Source organism: Amblyomma americanum, chromosome 1 (genome assembly GCF_052857255.1).
Source record: "Amblyomma americanum isolate KBUSLIRL-KWMA chromosome 1, ASM5285725v1, whole genome shotgun sequence".
In the NCBI taxonomy this organism is placed as follows: Eukaryota; Metazoa; Arthropoda; class Arachnida; order Ixodida; family Ixodidae; genus Amblyomma; species Amblyomma americanum.
Genome location: NC_135497.1, coordinates 189,133,457 through 189,150,980, shown reverse-complemented (window position 1 = coordinate 189,150,980; position 17,524 = coordinate 189,133,457). Strand labels below are relative to the sequence as shown.

Sequence of the window (17,524 nt, the reverse complement as noted above, 5' to 3'; positions counted from 1 at the left end):
AACGGACAAGGTGAAAGTATCTTGCATATGCCTATTCAGTCTGCAAAAAAATTTTTTCGGAAAAACAGGTCGGTCAACCAGTTGTGTTAAAGACGATGTTTTAACGCTCAACATTGGGTCTTTTACCAGATGTATGTATGCTCACTGCGGCGATTATTCGACAAGGGTGGAAAGTTGGGCATGTCGGTATCTGTGATGCATGACATCAGTGGCAGCGTCAACCAATACGACGGACAAAACACGCGCCACAGGGCTAACTTCTGGCTGAAGGATTCCCAAACGCCCAAGGCTAGCGTGGCTTGGGAGGACTACCAGGCGTACGCGCCAGAAAAGAACCGTGAAACGAAGCAACAAGAGAATAAAATGCTGAATCACCGGTTTTCGGAACTTAAGAAGGCCACCTCTTTTTTGGACAGAGAGACAGAAGCCGCGCACATATCTATCATGAAAATCAATCATGTGCGCAGCTTCTATTGTTCAAGGCGATTGTTCAAGGCGATTGTTCAAGGCGATTGTTCAAGGCGATTGTTAAAGGCGATTGTTAAAGGCGATTGTTATAGGCGATTGCTCAAGGCGATGTAACAGTGATTTTCGGACATTTACTCGATGTGAATAAGGCCCCCGCGTTGGGAGCAGGAGCGTTTTATCTTAACACAACTGGCCATCGTCCGTGTTGTTTCCACTGCATCCTCCAATTCAGAGGGGCTTCCGCCACACACTCGGCTGAACAATAATAAGGAGTAGTGTGCACAATACAGAGCCATGTACGCATGCACAGAAATATATAGTAAGCATGCACAGCACTTCTTAGACTATTCTAACACATAATCATTCCGAAATTGGGAAATTTTGTGCGCGCTCGAGGGCACAGATATAGCGTGACTCTTTAATTTTGTTTTCAGGAAAGGCCGACCAGAAAGCGTGGATTGCGAAGTACGTTTATTATACCTCTGCCTACGCCGGTACTTGCATAAAAGTAATCAAAACGTTACCATTATGAGCCTGATTATGTCCATTCTAGGAGAGAGCCTCTCCGTTTGATTTATTATTAGCCATGCCCTGCGTTAGTTACGGCCAACTTATCCAGCCAAACTTTTTGATATCACCCGCCCAATCGGCTCTCTGCCGCCTGTCATGCTTTACTTTCCTTGCAATCCACTCTGTCGCTCTACGGACTATCAATTATCGCTTTCCCGCGTAACATGTCCCGCCCAAGTTCATTTTCTCATCTTGATTTCAACTAGGATGTCAACTCGAGTTTGTTTTCTGAACCACGCAGCACTCTTTCCGTCTTTTTTGAGATTGCCTCTATCATTGCATATTTATGCCTTTATGAAGACTGGTAGGCTACTGTTCATAACCGAGGAGTTCCAGCGAAATATACTCCACCTTGTTCTTATTGTCTTAGTTATTTCTCTCTATGGTGAGATTTAGGCGACATTTTGGACATGATGTACGTGCTACCTTACAATTTTTGATACCTCAACACCATTCCAAGGCGTTGTTCAGTTCCCAAACTATGGAACATTTGCTTTCTTGATGCCAATATCCGGGTCTGCTATTTAAATTTGCCAGTTTAGGTCCTCAGTCACGAGGCTAAGTAAACGTGAATGAATCGGCAGGCGGAACAGTCGAATTGTGCAGTTTCTCAACTTTCTAGGTATTCATTAACTCTAAAAGGTGTTCAGCGAAGGGAGGATTTATAAGGGGAGGCGGGGAAATGGTCTTATCTCCACAGGCGTGAAATTTAACAAAAGAAAAACATTCTGAACCCCATTTTTTTGAAGGAAAATGTCCAAGAAATACAAGGTTCAAATGGGGCAACCTCCACTCCAACCGTTGCTTCCAAAGGTGACCCACAAATCCGCACCTTTGTTCAAAGGTGAAAGTTGAAATATTGGGCCGCATGACAGAATACTTTTGATATTATCAAGCACGGGGGCACAAACCGTGGGTGACAGCAGGTGACAGTGATGTATTATTTTGCTTGTATCTACACGAGCTGTAACACTCCACGCCATGTGGTGCGCGGTAGCTTGGTCAAAATTAATTTTAGAAATAGTAAAATTGGCGTGCAGATTTCGGCGACTAGGATGATGAGCACTAGAAGTCTAGAACTGGGCTATTTTTCTTCAGTCTACGATCAGACATGAAACATTGAAATCGCCGCTTGGTGAGGGTTCCTTCTAAGCATCGCGGCGTGCATACCATCTGATCCAACTTCACCAAAACTTATTTATGACTCAGCACACAAAACGATGCTTTGTGAACTTTGTTGGGAAGTTATTTACGCATCGTTGGGCCCAATGTTTAAAACATACATAATTCTCGATAGGCTGAGTCGCTTGCAAAACGAAGCCAACGAAGCCGAGGTGTTGTTTATTTTGTAACGAAGAACTCTGAAATTAACGATTGCTGCTTTATGCAGCTATTTCTGCGTCAATTGTCTGTTAAGCACATTTTCAGAATTAAGGAACAGGGGTGAAACATTGCAGGTTGAGCTGCTTATGGTCTTTGTTCTCCACTATTTCATGTCAATCACTCCCACAGGCCGATAGTCTTTAATGTTTATCAGCTGTGGGGCCAAACTATCAGTAGCACTCTGAGCGCTGTTGGCATGTGTACCAGAAGGATAGATTCGATGTACCCACTTACTTTCGATGCACCAGGGTCCTGATGGTGTCCACACGCCATCCTTGCAGCTCAGTGGCAGTTCTACTTCCATTCTCCGTGAACGCAAGACATATCCGTTTACACATTCCACAAAGAGGTTGTGTTCGAATTCAGACACTTGGGTGCCGGATTCAACCACTGAGAACTGGAAAAAAAATTCATATATATCTATATGTAAAGAGATGCTAGGATCAGGTTGCAGGCGTAAAATTTTGAATTGTGGGGTTTACTGTCCCGAAGGGACCCATGGACTATGCGGGACTTTGGATTAATTTAGACCATCTGGGGTCATTTAACGTACACTGACATGGCGGAGCACATGGGCGTTTTTGTATTTCGCCTTCACCGAGATACAGCGATAGCGACCGCGATCGAACCCGCGAACTTGGGATCAGCAGCGAAACGCCAAAGTCACTGAGCCACAATGACAGGTGGAAGCAGAAATGCTGAGCTTACATTTTCCATACGGAAGGCTTTCCAGCCGCGGTACAAATGGTTACTCACATCGGTTGCACAGTGGCGGAACTTCACATCTGATGCGTTTATAATGGAAGGGGCACCCATTGAAGTTCAAATGATGCATCTTGGAAAGATTTCAAATTTTTTAGCAATAATTTTTTTCTTCCCAATGTGCGTTATGTAACACCAATGATGGCCTCACGCTGGCATTTTTTCGTTCCTTGAATTCACACTTGATATTCCTGTTAGCAGCCGCATACCAGTCCAGACCGAGGGTGGGACCGCTCTTTGTCTGCGGGGTCCACCTTGTAGTAGCGATCATATTATTGAAAGCAAGAGCTATCCAAAGGCAACCAACATGTTTATATTTCGGAGACTTTAACACAAGCCCAGAAATCGGAATGACAGAACAGCAGATTAGGTTTATATACGTAGTGCTTTAGGCCGGTTCCGTCCATACGCTAGCGGTTGTGGTGGACTACGCTCAGCGGCGCAGGGAGCATGGGTTGGTATAGCCGTATTGGAGCAATGCCCCCTGCATAAAAGAAGTAACACTTTGGTTCGTGGTAGTTGGCTCACAACTGTAAAGCATACTAAAGATGGCGCAAAAGGCAATAGTGACAGAGAAGGCAACATAAAAAACATGGCCCCGACGCCACTTACAACCCAGTTTTATTCGCACATGGCTGCGCATTTAAAATACACAAGAGTGATATCGCAGATACCCTTCCAAAAAACCATCAACTAACTATCAGAACACAAAATCTTGAAGGGTATCTGTGATATTGCTTGGTTGTATTTGAAATGGCCAGGCATGTGCGATTAAAGTTCAGCTTGAAGCAGCGCCGGTCCCGTCGTTTAGTGTGCCGTCTTTATCAGTGTTCTCTTTTGCGCAGTCTTCTGCTTTTAAGACTGCTGTGTGTGTTTTATGCTGTTTTTTATGGCACACAGGCAGCTAAGGCCACCGTGCGCCAAGCCCAGTTTTTAAGACTGCCACCTCTGCGTTGTATGTCCGCACGGAAGCGGCTTAAGTCGGATTCCATCTGCTTAGCTCCCATGTGTCAGTGCTTTAGAGGCCTAAGATAAGCTGCATTGTATACACAACGGATTATTCTAACAGAAGTGACTCGCAAGATGTGCATTTCAGGCCCTGAAAGAAGTACAGACTAAAGACATGGACATATGAGGAGCCGACAGAAATTGCATCATTAATCATTAAGTGGGGTGGAATTTTCTGTCTGGATCCTAGGCATATTTCTTGAATAAAAGCTGAAAATTTAACAAAGGAAACAGGCTACGATATTAGCAAAATCTTGAGGAAAATATTTGTAGAACACAGCTGATTTACAACATTATATCGTCACATTAAGTGAGTCACTGCATAGGGGATGACATGCGACATGAAGAGGTAATGTGTTCGGATCCCACTGGCGAAATGTGGTCTACTTCTTCTTCTACTTTCTGACCAAATACCTTTCAGGTGAAAAATGGTCACACTACTAACCTTTCAGACAGAGACAGAGACAGAGACAGAGACAGAGACAGAGACAGACAGACAGACAGACAGACAGACAGACAGACAGAGACAGAGACAGAGAGACGGACAGAGAGACAGACGGACAGAGACACAGACAGAGACAGACGGACAGAGACACAGACAGAGACAGACGGACAGAGACACAGACAGAGACAGACAGAGACAGACAGAGACAGAGACAGACAGACAGATGCCACCGCCTCTTGCACGGCAGACTGAAAGTTTTTCCGAAAATGGCAACGTCGTCTAGGTAGTACGCGCATATTTCCCATTTCAAACCGCGTAGTATTCGCGAGTAAACTCAACACTCATGGGGCGCGGCGAAGTCTGGCAATATGGCATGAGTGGAAGTCACCACATAGCTCTTCGCTTATGAATGTGTAGCGTTGCTTGCTTGGCCCGAAATTCTGGTGGTTTTGTGAGAGCGCACTTTTGTGCACTTAATTTTGGCATTCTCTGAGACCGCCAGAGACTCAGACCTTTGGGGTGACACTGTGGCTGTCGATACTAGCAAAATCATGTCAGCAGACGAACGTCCTTACGGAATCCGCCGTGGAGAAGGCGAAGCGTTCCTGTGTCGCCGCTGTCTGTGAAAAACTGAAACGTGTCGGCACCGTGTTTATCCATTACTACAGGTAAGTACCTTGGCCCCTTTGCCATTATTTAGCGGCACGAAAACGCCGCGTTCGCCGCAGGTGTCTCCGGTCGATGCGCTTATCTGCGGTGTTTGTTGCCTCTAACGTGGTAGCAGCCAGCAATGGACACGTCGAGCCGACGGTATGTTGTGTTCTCAAGTGATATTATGCAGCTATCTGTGTCGAGAAGGGGAAGCAAAATAAGTCGGAATGTAAATGTGCAACGCGATCGCACAAAGATAAACATGCTTTCCAAGATTGGGATTCAGTCTTGTGCATAGATAGATCGTTCACAGTGCATTTTCGCCGAAGTAGTCCCACAGAATGATTGCGTCATCGATCGTTTCGGGTGCCTCTCTGTGGCGTGAGTTTGCCTGTGCTAACACTAAATCCGAAATGTTTACCCTTCAGAGAAAGTTGAGAAAGCGGATGGTCAAAGCCTAGACCGTGTACGTGGGGCGTACCGTGACAACGCGGACGTGATAGGTGATACTTTCCAATAGTCCGCGTGCTGCGTAGCCTTTTTTTTTTGTTCGTGTATCCATCGCAGCTATCGGACACCTCGTTCCCTAGCGATCGAGAGCTTTGGGAGCTGTCGCTTACGCAGGCATTCTCCTGAGAAGCCCACCAGTAAACATGCTCACATGCTACTCGAACGACATACGTCGAAAGACCTGCCGAGACAAGCTTAGAGAAGCAGAAGTCGATTGTCGTCATCATGGGCCAGGGGGGGGGGCATAAGCTGTTGTTTTACTTTTCTGAAACTACACTTCTTTGCCGAGGCTGTCCTCACCCATAATTTTATTTCTATGCAATTTCGGCAAACCATAGTGCTCCTTCGTTTACAGCTAACAATTTTCACTGTTCTGAAGGTGTTTTTTTTCAACAGTGCAGCTGAAAACGCCTGTCATTCATGCTCAGCTACTTCGCTGGAGCTGCCTAGGCACCAAGCTAAAGATCTCATGCAGAAGGCTGGAAGACATTCTGATCGAAACATGTATGTGAAATATATAGTGCACAAACAGTGGTAAGAGACAAATCGAGTCTGTGACACGCAACGTTCTCTAGAATGACTCAGATATCAAAAGGGCCTCTTCACTGCAAGTATTGCGCGTACATCTGTAGTCTGTGCAAATACTCTTCATGCAAAATTCACATCACACATTTATTACTTACTCAAATCCTGAGAAGCAAACTTATCTCTACCCTAGCCATGGTTGCTTTAACCGGGAAAGATGAGAGTGAGTCGGTTTCATACAAAAATGACAAGAAATAGAGCCAAGGGCTTGAGACGTGCAAGACAGGTATCGCTTCACACCAGTTCTGTTTCATATTTAGGATGCTCTTCTTTTATTATTGTACTTTTCTCATGTAAGTGCTGTAGGGGGAGAGAGATGGTTTAGAGACCCTGCCCAATGAAGCCTCTAAATTTTTTTTGCAAATTATGAAGCATGACTTCAGTGGCAGGCAGATGACGCAGCTCACGTTAACACCATATAAAAGAGGCCGCTTCGCCTTTGCAGTTATGATTACTTTTGCTGTATTATTGCGTATTATGGGGCTACTGCTTTCCACGCATTCAAAGACGATTGATGAAATGTACATGGCACAAGTCATGTCACAGTTCCTACAGAAACTAAGGTGTTGGGCATTCCTAGTTGACACTGGCTTTTTCATACAGATAGTTCATCATCATCATCATCATCATCATCATCATCAGCCTGACTGCACCCACTGCAAGGCAAAAGCCTCTCCCAATTAACCCTGTCCTTTGCCAGCTGCGCCCACCCTATTCCTGCAAACTTCCTAAGCTCATCCGCCTAACTAACCTTCTGCCGCCCCATGCCGCCCCCTTCTCTGAATCCAATCCGTTACCCTTAGGGACCAGCGGTTATCTTGCCTTCGCATTACATGCCCTGCCCAAGCCCTATTCTTTCTCTTAATTTCGACTAGGATGTCATTAAAACGCGTTTGTTCCCACACCCACTTTGCCCGCTTCCGGTCTCTTAACGTTACGCCTATCATTTTTCTTTCCATGGCTCGCTGCGTTGCCATTAACTTCAGCTGAACACAGACAGTTCATAAATTATTAAATCGTCACTCACCATCCTGCAGCCTAGTATAGTATGCATCCAAAAAGGTAAATACTACATAAATTTGCCCTCATGTACAAAAATTAGTCACACTTCACGTAAGAGTTAAATGTGTACAATATACAGTGAAACACCAATATAATGAATGGCTGTTTATCAGTTAAACATTTTCCGAGGTACCGGATGCTCCTCTAAGACCGCTCCGTTAACGGCGGCTGCCGAAGGAGGGCGCGTGGCATACACGGGAGGGGAGCGCTGAGGAGCTCCCAGTGATTTCCAGCGACCTGGTCACTTCTTCGCTAAAGATCTGGCGGATCGTGCATGTCGAATCACAAGATGATGTTGTGGCAACAGCTGCCACCGTTGTCACTCCTGCCAAACGTCCGGATCTGGGGGTAATGCGACACATTTTCAGTGTATCAAACGGGCGGCAGTGCTGGATGAAGACAGACACGGACTCGAGACCTGCTTTGCCGATAAGGAAATTGTGGGTGTCTTCGGTAAAAAACTTTAAGCAAGTGGCCAACTTTTTCCTCTTCTGTAATGCGAGGACAGACAGCCTTGCATAACTTCAATATTTCCTCAGCATACTTCGTACATGTCTCACCGGGAAGCTGAGCCCTTTGCGCAAGCGCTTGTTCAGCCCACTTCTTCGCGACAGGGTCGCCGAAGCACTTCTCGAGCTCGTCTACAAAGTGATACAATTTGGCAAAAGAATCCTCGTGGTTGTGATACCCCGTTACGGCCACGTCGGTAAGGGAAAAGACGTCGGCGAGACGGGTGCAGGAGTCTCATTTATTGTAGCTGCTCACCCGTTGGTATCAGGTAAGCCATTCATCCACGTCTTCGCTGGTTGAGCCCGCGAACGACCGTGGCTCCCGGTGAAGCTGCCGCGAACTGCTGGTCACGGACCTCGGAGTGTATATCAGTCCAGAGACATCATCGGCATAGAAGGCGGCAGACCAACAAGGCAACAGATCCGGCGAAGTTGCAGCGGGGCATCCATCTTCGGTTAACCGTATACCCAGCACTTCCCCTAGATGTCACGAGCAGGGATTTATTCAGACAAGAACGGGCGACTGAAGCCATTTGCGTCTGCCTGCCGATTCCGGAACGCATATACCTGATTCTCTATCCTCTGCGTAGTCAGCGATGTTGACCACCACGCAGGAGAGGCATTGCCTCTTCATGGGCGTCACGATTTCATCACTTATCCTAATGCCAGTGGCCGTTCAGATGACAAGAAACACTACAGCAACGAATAAGGGAAGCATGTTACCCGCGTCCGCCAACCGGAAGTCCTGCGTTGAACTTGAGAACCAGGCCCAGGTTGTACGATACATTTTGCTGCAAAAGAAAAAGGAAACATTAGTTACCAAATTTTTCTCCAAACGATATTACCGCGAACCTTTGTCGTGTTTTTTTTTATGCTTCTTGTTCGAGGCCATCGGCACGCTCCTTGCCATTTTGTTTTCCATGCCACAGGCGACCAGATTCCTCTCGAAAGACTGTAGCCTACAGCCGTACAGATTTAAAATCTGCTGTGAAACGCCGCCCACATAGCACCATCACACAGAATTCCTTAGCGATAGAAACGTAGTCCGTTGTTAAACCTTTTCTTTTCACCTAAACGAGAAGCTAAAAAAAATTCGAAATTGTAAGCTTAACGATTTTGATTACTGTGGTTTGTCTGATATAGGCAAACATTAAAAAACTGATTTCGTTCAGTGTTTTGGCTTGGCAGCGGACTAATGTAGGACGCCACGGACCATGACTCACTGTTACCAGCTGCTGTTTTTAAGTTCTATCCTATTATGCCGATAATCGTTTTCGTTGCATTCACCCTCATTATTGCACTCTCTCGGAAAAACAAGACGAACCCACAACCGCCATTTCTCCTTTAGCTGTAATGCATGGCGACCGCAATCAAAAGCGCTCTGAATGGTTACTCCCGTGGAGCGCGAAAAGTGGTTCGGAATAATTAGTTTCTTAATAGCGAAAAAAGTAGGCACATGGAGCCTTTCCCGTTTCGCAGTCGCTATAACGGGATGCAGCGAAAGAAAGAAAGAGCGCTAATAAAAAAGTGAAAACATTTAGGAAAGGAAAACAAAAAAAAATTATTTTGTCGCACGTCTGCACAAGCATTATGATTAAACAAGTGAAGCTAGGGCTGTGCGAATAGTACTTACACAAAACCGAATCGAATACGTATATTTTAGCTTCGTTGGCGAATCGAATGTTGCTGAAAACCGAATCAAATAAGGATCGAATAGTGATAGAGAGGAGTCGAATACGATTAAAACATTTTTACCAATATTGGCTAGTTTTGCGAACATTCGTATAAAACGAAAAAAATAGTATCGCTAAGCACGAAAGCAGCGGGTGAGCACCACCGCCACATACCTGAAAGCACGATTAAGGAGGTCACTGACCCAGGGGGCCAGTTAGGCGCCTTCCCTTTCCTCAAAATAAATGGAGTCTACAAAGTTGTCAACGCCAGCGCCAATGAACCCAATGAACGCCGCAGCCTATTGCTCCAAAGCAGCGTTTGTGCCACAGCGTTGTTAACGCCAACGCAAGCAGCGCTCATCTTTCTGTCACTACCACCACGTAGCTCAAAGCACGATTGGGGTGACCGCTAACCCAGGGAGCCAGTTATGCGCGTTTCCGATTTTTGCGCAGAGATGGAAGTTGACGAAGACGACGACGTGCAATGCACAGCGCGAGAGTGTGGCTGTTGAACACTGGGCAGTTTAACATAGCGCTCTCGTGCAATAACCAGCAATGCTGATGTGTTCTCGATATTTATTTTTAATCTGCAGGTATCTCAGAGGCTTCAGACAAACCTTGCCTTTTACAGGATTTCTAGTGAAATATTGCTTGCTAACTAATAATATCGCAAAATTAACACCTATTTTTGGGCTAGTTGGTGCATACTTGAATTAGAGAAAACCTAGCGCCAAAACCATGCAAACCACTGGGGCGAACGATGACGAGACACAAGCACTATACTCACAGCTGATTTTATTGATGCCAGGATGCAGCTTATATAGGGTGAAGCTTCAAGGGGAGAGAAGGGTGACAAGGAGGAGAAGGTGAACAAAGGCAACATCGCTTCGCAGAAACGGGCAGGCAGCCAAAAATCACACAAGAAAAAGAAAAATTACATGATAACTGAATCCAAAAAGTTAAACTCTGAGGCAAAAAGAGATAAAGAAGGAGTACTGATGCACGTAGCACCAAATTTCTTTATGTAGAAAGCCTCCAGGCTAACACTAGCAGTCTTATCACTGCTCTTGCCAAGAACCTTCGTCTCATTCAAACGCTCCTCGCATTCGTCGCAGCTCATTACGTGCGCAACCAAATGTGCGTATTTATCTTTTAAGTCTGACAAATTTCGGGCATGGTCCCCCAAACGCTCGTTGATGCAGCGGCCAGTCTGACGGACATAAAACTTCCCACAAGTTAAGGGGATAGCGTAGACAACTCCTACGGAACACTTGATAAACGGAGTGTCCTGCTTTATCTGGCAACCCCGCTTCCTAGAGTTGCAGATTCGGGGGCACAACCTTTCCAGCTAGTTAGGAACCGAAACAACGAAATTCACGCCGTACCTGTTGGCCACTTTCCTCAAGGTGTGCGAGGTCTTGCGTACATAAGGCACAACTAGCGGCTTCTGTGTCCTGAAACGATCTTCTCCGGTGTTCGGGTTCCGTGCTTAAGTTTTTGAAGGAGGGTCTCGCAAACAGCAACCAACACAGATCAGGGGAATCCAGCTACCGAAAGTTGGCTCATCTGATTGTGAAAGCTTTCTTGCAACTGATGCGGGCACGATTTCTTGAGAGAAGTCTCCAGGCAATGCGACGCTATTGCTGTTTTCACAGTCTTGGAATGCTTAGAATCATAAGGTAAAAGATCTTTTTTTGCACGCGGGTAATAGCCCCAGTAGACGTGTCTTTCCAGGAAGGTTTGTTTCAAATCTAACAACTGTAAAACATTAGTGTCGGGTAGTTCATGCGTAAAAGTGAGCCCAAGACCATGTTTTTGAAAAGAATTTAAAACTTCACCTGCTGTAGAGGGGCAGGTGAAGGACGTCTGCTTTTGTAAAAGCACTAAAAAATCGTCCACATACCTAAAAACCTTTAAAACCACCCCTCCCCTATAAAAGAGTTTATCTAAAGATTGATCAATCTTTGTTAAAATTATGTCGCAAAGGATAGGGGCCACGCTGGACCCTATGCACACACTGTTGCGCTGCAAAAAGGCAGGTTGTCAAAATGTATAAAAGTAGCACTTAGGTAAAACTGTAATAGAGCGATAAAATTATCAACCGACAGTCCTGAAGAATTCTGGAAAGAGACGTCGCCGTTTGCTTCTATGCATTATTTTACAACCAACTAAAGCTGGTCTTGAGGTACAGAGTAAAACAAATCTTGCACATCTAACGAAAACCCAAAGCCGATGTCATCGGAACTCTGTAGGGACTCAGCGACAACTGCGGAATTTTTTGTGCGGAAGGGGTCGTCCAAAACAAGTAAATTAAGATGTTTTTGCAAAAAACTGCTGAAATTCTTTTGCCATGAACCTTCTTCGCTGACTATAGTTCGGAAAGGTATTTCTGGCTTGTGGGTCTTGGCTGTAATGAAAGCATTCAGGCTATTACCTCTACTCTTTTTTATATCCTTGGAAAGAGTTTGAGAATTTAAATCTTTGCAAACGTTAATGAATTTTGTCTTAACTCTAACAGCCCTTTTTTGGCCTGTACAAAGTTCTTATTGACCGCCGCGGTAGCCTTCTGGTCGTGCATTTCCTCAGGCAAAACAAAAAAACACAGTCTCTTTGTCAGCTTGAACAAGCTTAAGGCTGTTCTGCCTAAACAAGGAAACACCATTCAGTATCATGTGGCTCTGCGCACCTACGCAGCTTGGTGAACAGTTCCTCAAACAGTCCACTCCCTCTAGGAGGCACAGGTCCTGGTTCTCTCCATCTCTTACTTTGAGGGCCAATTTCCTCTTCGCGGCGATGAGTTCGTGTGGCTTAACACCAGGCTCCAAACTGTACTTCGGTCGTTTTTGAAGAAGCCAAATTACTTTGTCAGGCACAGAGACGTCGCCCAGGACTGTAGCATTTCTCTTTTTGTCTGGTGCAGTCCTCTTCCCCAAGCACAACAGCGGCTGGTTCGCGATGCCTCTCCAATGGAATTCAGCGAGTTGAGTAGCTGTTTTTTTCAAAGAAGAAAGCTTCCTCACGGCGAGTAAATCGAGGTGGTCATGGCAGCACACCATGCGCAGCCAATCCTGGAACAGACGAACTTGACGCCAAACTTGTCGTTGGGACATGTGAAAAGAATTTGCAAATTAATGCGCTCAGAACTTTGGCGACAAGTTCGTCTGTTCTATGATTGGCTGCGCATGGTGTGCTACCATGATCACCCCGATTGGCTCGCCGTGAGGAAGATTTCTTCTCTGAAGAAAACAGCTGCTCAACTCGCTGAATTCCATTGGAGAGGCATCGTGAACCAGCTGCTGTTGTGCTTGGGGAAGAGGACTGCACCAGACAAAAAGAGAAATGTTACAGCCCTGGGCGACGTCTCTGTGCCTGACAACATAATGCGGCTTCTTCAAAAACGACCGAAGTACAGTTTTGAGCCTGGTGTTAAGCCACACGAACTCATCGCTGCGAACAGGAAATTGGCCCTCAAAGTAAGAGATGGAGAGAACCAGGACCTGTGCCTCCCAGAGGGAGTGGACTGTTTGAGGAACTGTTCACCAGGCTTTGTAGGTGTGCACAGCCACATAATGCTTAATGGTGTTGTTTCCTTCTTTATGCAGAACAGCCTTAAGCTTGTTCAAGGTGACAAGGAGACTGGGTTTGTTGTTTTGCCTGAGGAAATGTACGACCAGAAAGCGCGTGCGGCTGTCAATAAGAACTCTGCACAGGTAAAAAAAAAGCGCTGTTAGAGCTAAGGCCAAATTCATTAACTTTTGCAAAGATTTAAATCTTCAAACTCTTGCCAAGGATATAAAAAGAATCAGAGGTAATAGCCTAAATGCTTTCTTTACTGCCAAGACCCACAAGCCAGAAATATCTTTCCGAACTATAGTCAGCGAAGAAAGTTCATGGCAAAAGAATGTCAGCAGTTTTTTGAAAAAAACATCTTAAATTACTTTTTTTGGACGACCCCTTTCTCACAAAAATTCCACAGCTGTCGCTGAGTACTTACAGAGTTCCGATGACATCGGCTTTAGGTTTTCGGTAGATGTGCAAGATTTGTTTTACTCTGTACCTCAAGACCAGCTTATGTTGGCTGCGAAGGAATGCATAGAAGCAAACGGCGACGTGTCTTTTCAGAATTCTTCAGGACTGTCGGTTGGTAATTTTATCGCTCCATTACAGTTTTACCTGAGTGCTGCTTTTATACATTTTGACAACCTGCCTTTTCTGCATCGCAACGGTGTCTGCATATACGGTCCTGCGTGGCCCCTATTCTTTGCGATATATTTTTAACAAAGGTTGATCAATCTTTAGAAAAACTCTTTTATAGGGGAGGGGTGGTTTTAAAGGTTTTTAGGTATGTGGACGATTTTTTAGTACTTTTAAAAAAGCAAACGTCCTTTACCTACTCCTCTACAGTAGGTGAAGTTTTAAATGCTGTTGACAAAGATGGTCTTGGGCTCACTTTTACGCATGAACTCCCCGACACTAATGTTTTACAGTTTTTAGATTTGAAACCAACCTTCCTGGAAAGACACGTCTGCTGGGGCTATTACCCGCAAGCAAAAAAAAAAGATCTTTTACCTTATGATTCTAAGCATTCCAAGACTAAACAGAGCAATAGCGTCGCATTGCCTGGAGACTTCTCTCAAGAAATCGTGCCCGCATCAGTTGCAAGATAGCTTTCACAATCAGATGAGCCGACTTTCGGCAGCTGGTTTCCCCTGCTCTGTGTTGGTTGCTGTTTGCGAGACCCTCCTTCAAGAACTTAAGCACGGAACCCGAAGAAATACCGGAAAAGATCGTTTCAGGACACAGAAGCCGCTAGTTGTGCCTTATGTTTGCAAGACCTCGCACAACTTGAGGAAAGTGGCCAACAGGTACGGCGTGAGTGTCGTTTTCTCGGTTCCTAACTAGCTGGAAAGGTTGTGCCCCCGAATCTGCAACTCTAGGAAGCGGGGTTGCCAGATAAAGCACGACACTCCGTTTATCAAGTGTTCCGTAGGAGTGGTCTACGCTATCCCCTTAACTTGTGGGAAGTTTTATATCGGTCAGACTGGCCGCTGCATCAATGAGCGTCTCGGGGACTATGCCCGAAATTTGTCAGACTTAAAAGACTAATACGCACATTTGGTTGCGCACGTAATGAGCCGCGACGGGTGAGAGGAGCGTTTGATTGAGACGAAGGTTCTCGGCAAGAGCAGTGATAAGACTGCTAGTGTTAGCCTGGAGGCTTTCTACATAAAGAAATTTGGTGCTACGTGCATCAGTACTCCTTCTTTATCTCTTTTTGCCTCAGAGTTTAACTTTTTGGATTCAGTTATCATGTAATTTTTCTTTTTCTTGTGTGATTTTTGGCTGCCTGCCCGTTTCTGCGAAGCGATGTTGCCTTTGTTAACCTTCTCCTCCTTGTCACCCTTTTGTACCCTTGAAGCTTCACCCTATATAAGCTGCATCCTGGCATCAATAAATTTCAGTTGTGAGTATAGCGCTTGTGTCTCGTCATCGTTCGCCCCTGTGGTTTGCATGGTTTTGGCGCTAGGTTTTCTCTAATTCAAATATCGCAAAATATTGAAGCACCAGCGGCGGCACTGTGTAAAGCGCTGTAACTTTTCGAATCGAAGCTTGTGGGGCTCTACGGACCCTTTTAGACATTAAAGCGGCGCGCAATGCTCACGCGCAGCAGTTTTCCGCCATTTTTCTGGTCGCTTCATTGTTAATGGGGAGTGGCTCCAGGTGCGTGCGGGTGCAGCACGAGCAAACTGCTACTCGGGGGCTGCGGAGCGCGATCAAAGCGGCGAGGCCTGGTAAGGGCTGCTGAAGCGGTGCAGAGGAGGATCCAGGCGGGAACGTTGCTTAGGCGCTGTCTCCCTGTCGGCTGCCAGCGCGAACGGTCTCTATGTGAACGGCACCTTTCTATGCAGAACACACACACAAAAAAATAGAGTGGTGTCTCTGAAGATGGGATAGATTTTTGACCTGAGTGGCTGCTACGTGGGCAGGCTGGTTTCTTGCAGCGCTTCGAGCCTTTATTTGTGGCACAACGTCCCATTCGCGCCGCAGTGGTTTTGTATTGCCACGTTCGGATGCTACCACCCGTTTACCTGTAACCATAGCATTGCGGGCTCGACAGCCTAAACCGCATTCTCAGCTCCACCGCTACGTTTCATGTTCTGCTGTTTGGAAGCCTTCACTGGTCCGGAATAAACTGTGTCTTTCACACTGACTGTGGATGTGTCACTCGCCGGGCCAGACCGTCTCGTGGACTTGCTCCCTAGAAGGGGTGACCTTAATTTCACAGCCCTCGTTGGGTGCCAGTGAAGATCTCTACCTTCGCTAAAGTGTCCGCGAGCCGCTACCCCCAAGGCAAACCGGCAACTCAAGGAATAGAGACCGGTTTTATCTCGGGGAGCAACACAGCAATTCTCGCAACCTGTAGGTTAAGAAAAGCACAGGTCAATCGAAAACGCAAGCGCCTGGACTGCGAGGTAAATAAGCTTGCTGTAAAAGAAGATAAACGGCAGAACAAACCTTCACGAGCCCTCACGAAGTAAGCGTCGTCACCACACATGAGAATACGCTCGGGAAAACTCTCGGTGGCTCAACGCTGTCGAACGCCAACTACGACAAACAAAAAGCCTCGCGCCCACACTCCGCTCTATATTATACCTGGCGTTCAGAGGAAAGCCAACACCCTCAGACCAGCATTTAAATACTTTTCCCTTGAGCACAGCTTTGGATGCTACAGTGGGCACTGCCACATTTAGACTGCTGGTTCTGTCACGCACGTCTCATCAGCAGTCGGTGTCTGGACGCCATCAACGTGCACCACAATCTCGGCGACGCTCAGTCTCCGCGCTTTGACTTCTGCTACCGAGATGCTTTTGCTTATATTCTGCAACAAACCCCTACAGCATGGGTTATCTTCAGGGACTGTCGCGCTGCACTTAGTATCGTTAAAGTCTTCGCGCATTCAGGAGAAGCTATGACACTCGCCTTTTACGGCACTCGCTATGGCACTCGCCTTTTAGATGCCGTAGGGAACGTGACCTCAGCTTTTCTGTTACAGTATCCTCGATCCAGCGTCGTCAAACTTGCTCTTCGCCTGCAACACGCACGTTCCCGAGCGGCATAACGTCACCAAGCCACACGTTCATTAGCCCTAGGAAGTCCCTTTCGAAGGCATCAAACGCCACAGCAAACACTACAGTTTCCTCCTGGATGACCGTAAGGACTCTTGGTCAATAGAGCGCCTCCAATATCTGCACACACCTACTCATAACTTGTCTTCGAGACCTGCAGTCAGCCCCCGACTTCACATCGAGTTCGGTTCACTTCGACGTAGCGGCCGCTTCCGCAACTATACAGACAGGGCCGTTCGTTCAATCTGTGGCCGCTTCTCTGGTCGGAGGGCCCTCAACTATCTCTGCATAAGGCTTGGAGGCAGAAAATGAAGCGCTTCGGCGCGCTTTCCGGGCCTGTCGCCTATCTTTGCGCGTCTTCCTTCCTTCCTTCGTTTCGCAATAATGACTGAAGGAAGTCATGTGCGGCTCACTCGCCCGAGACACCCATTTAACCAAGCAGCACTGACACAGACGGTTGGCTAACCTTCCTTCCTTCTTGGGAGATAGGCTTCTCGAATTTCCCGTGGACGACTTGTCCTATCTCTTCAGATGCCTCTGTCTGCTTGCGTTTAATTATTTTGGCGATAAAAGAAACTAAGCAGCATCTTCAGGTTGCTTAATATTCTCAAGCGGCAATAGTTTACGCTACGTGCTGGTGGTTAAGCTTTCACGATATAACAACCAGGACGCTGTAGAAGCGAAAAAAGAAATTTTACATATATATAGCTCCCTCCTTCAAACAACTGTCCTCGGTCGAAGTGATTGTCGAGACTCGAAACATTGCGGGCG

At 46.3% G+C, this 17,524-nt stretch overlaps 1 protein-coding gene across 7 annotated transcripts in view; it reads right to left on the bottom strand.

Moving 5' to 3' along the window:
• Window positions 1-17,524, bottom strand: part of LOC144114394 (sushi, von Willebrand factor type A, EGF and pentraxin domain-containing protein 1-like) — a 226,465-nt gene that overhangs the window by 167,966 nt on the left and 40,975 nt on the right. For all 7 annotated transcript variants that reach the window (XM_077648114.1, XM_077648119.1, XM_077648121.1 and 4 more), the window contains exons 7-8: window positions 8,677-8,744; window positions 2,656-2,818 (exon numbers count right to left, since the gene is read on the bottom strand). In XM_077648114.1, the coding sequence (XP_077504240.1) occupies window positions 2,656-2,818; window positions 8,677-8,744 (231 nt within the window). The remainder of the gene's footprint in view (window positions 1-2,655; window positions 2,819-8,676; window positions 8,745-17,524) is intronic.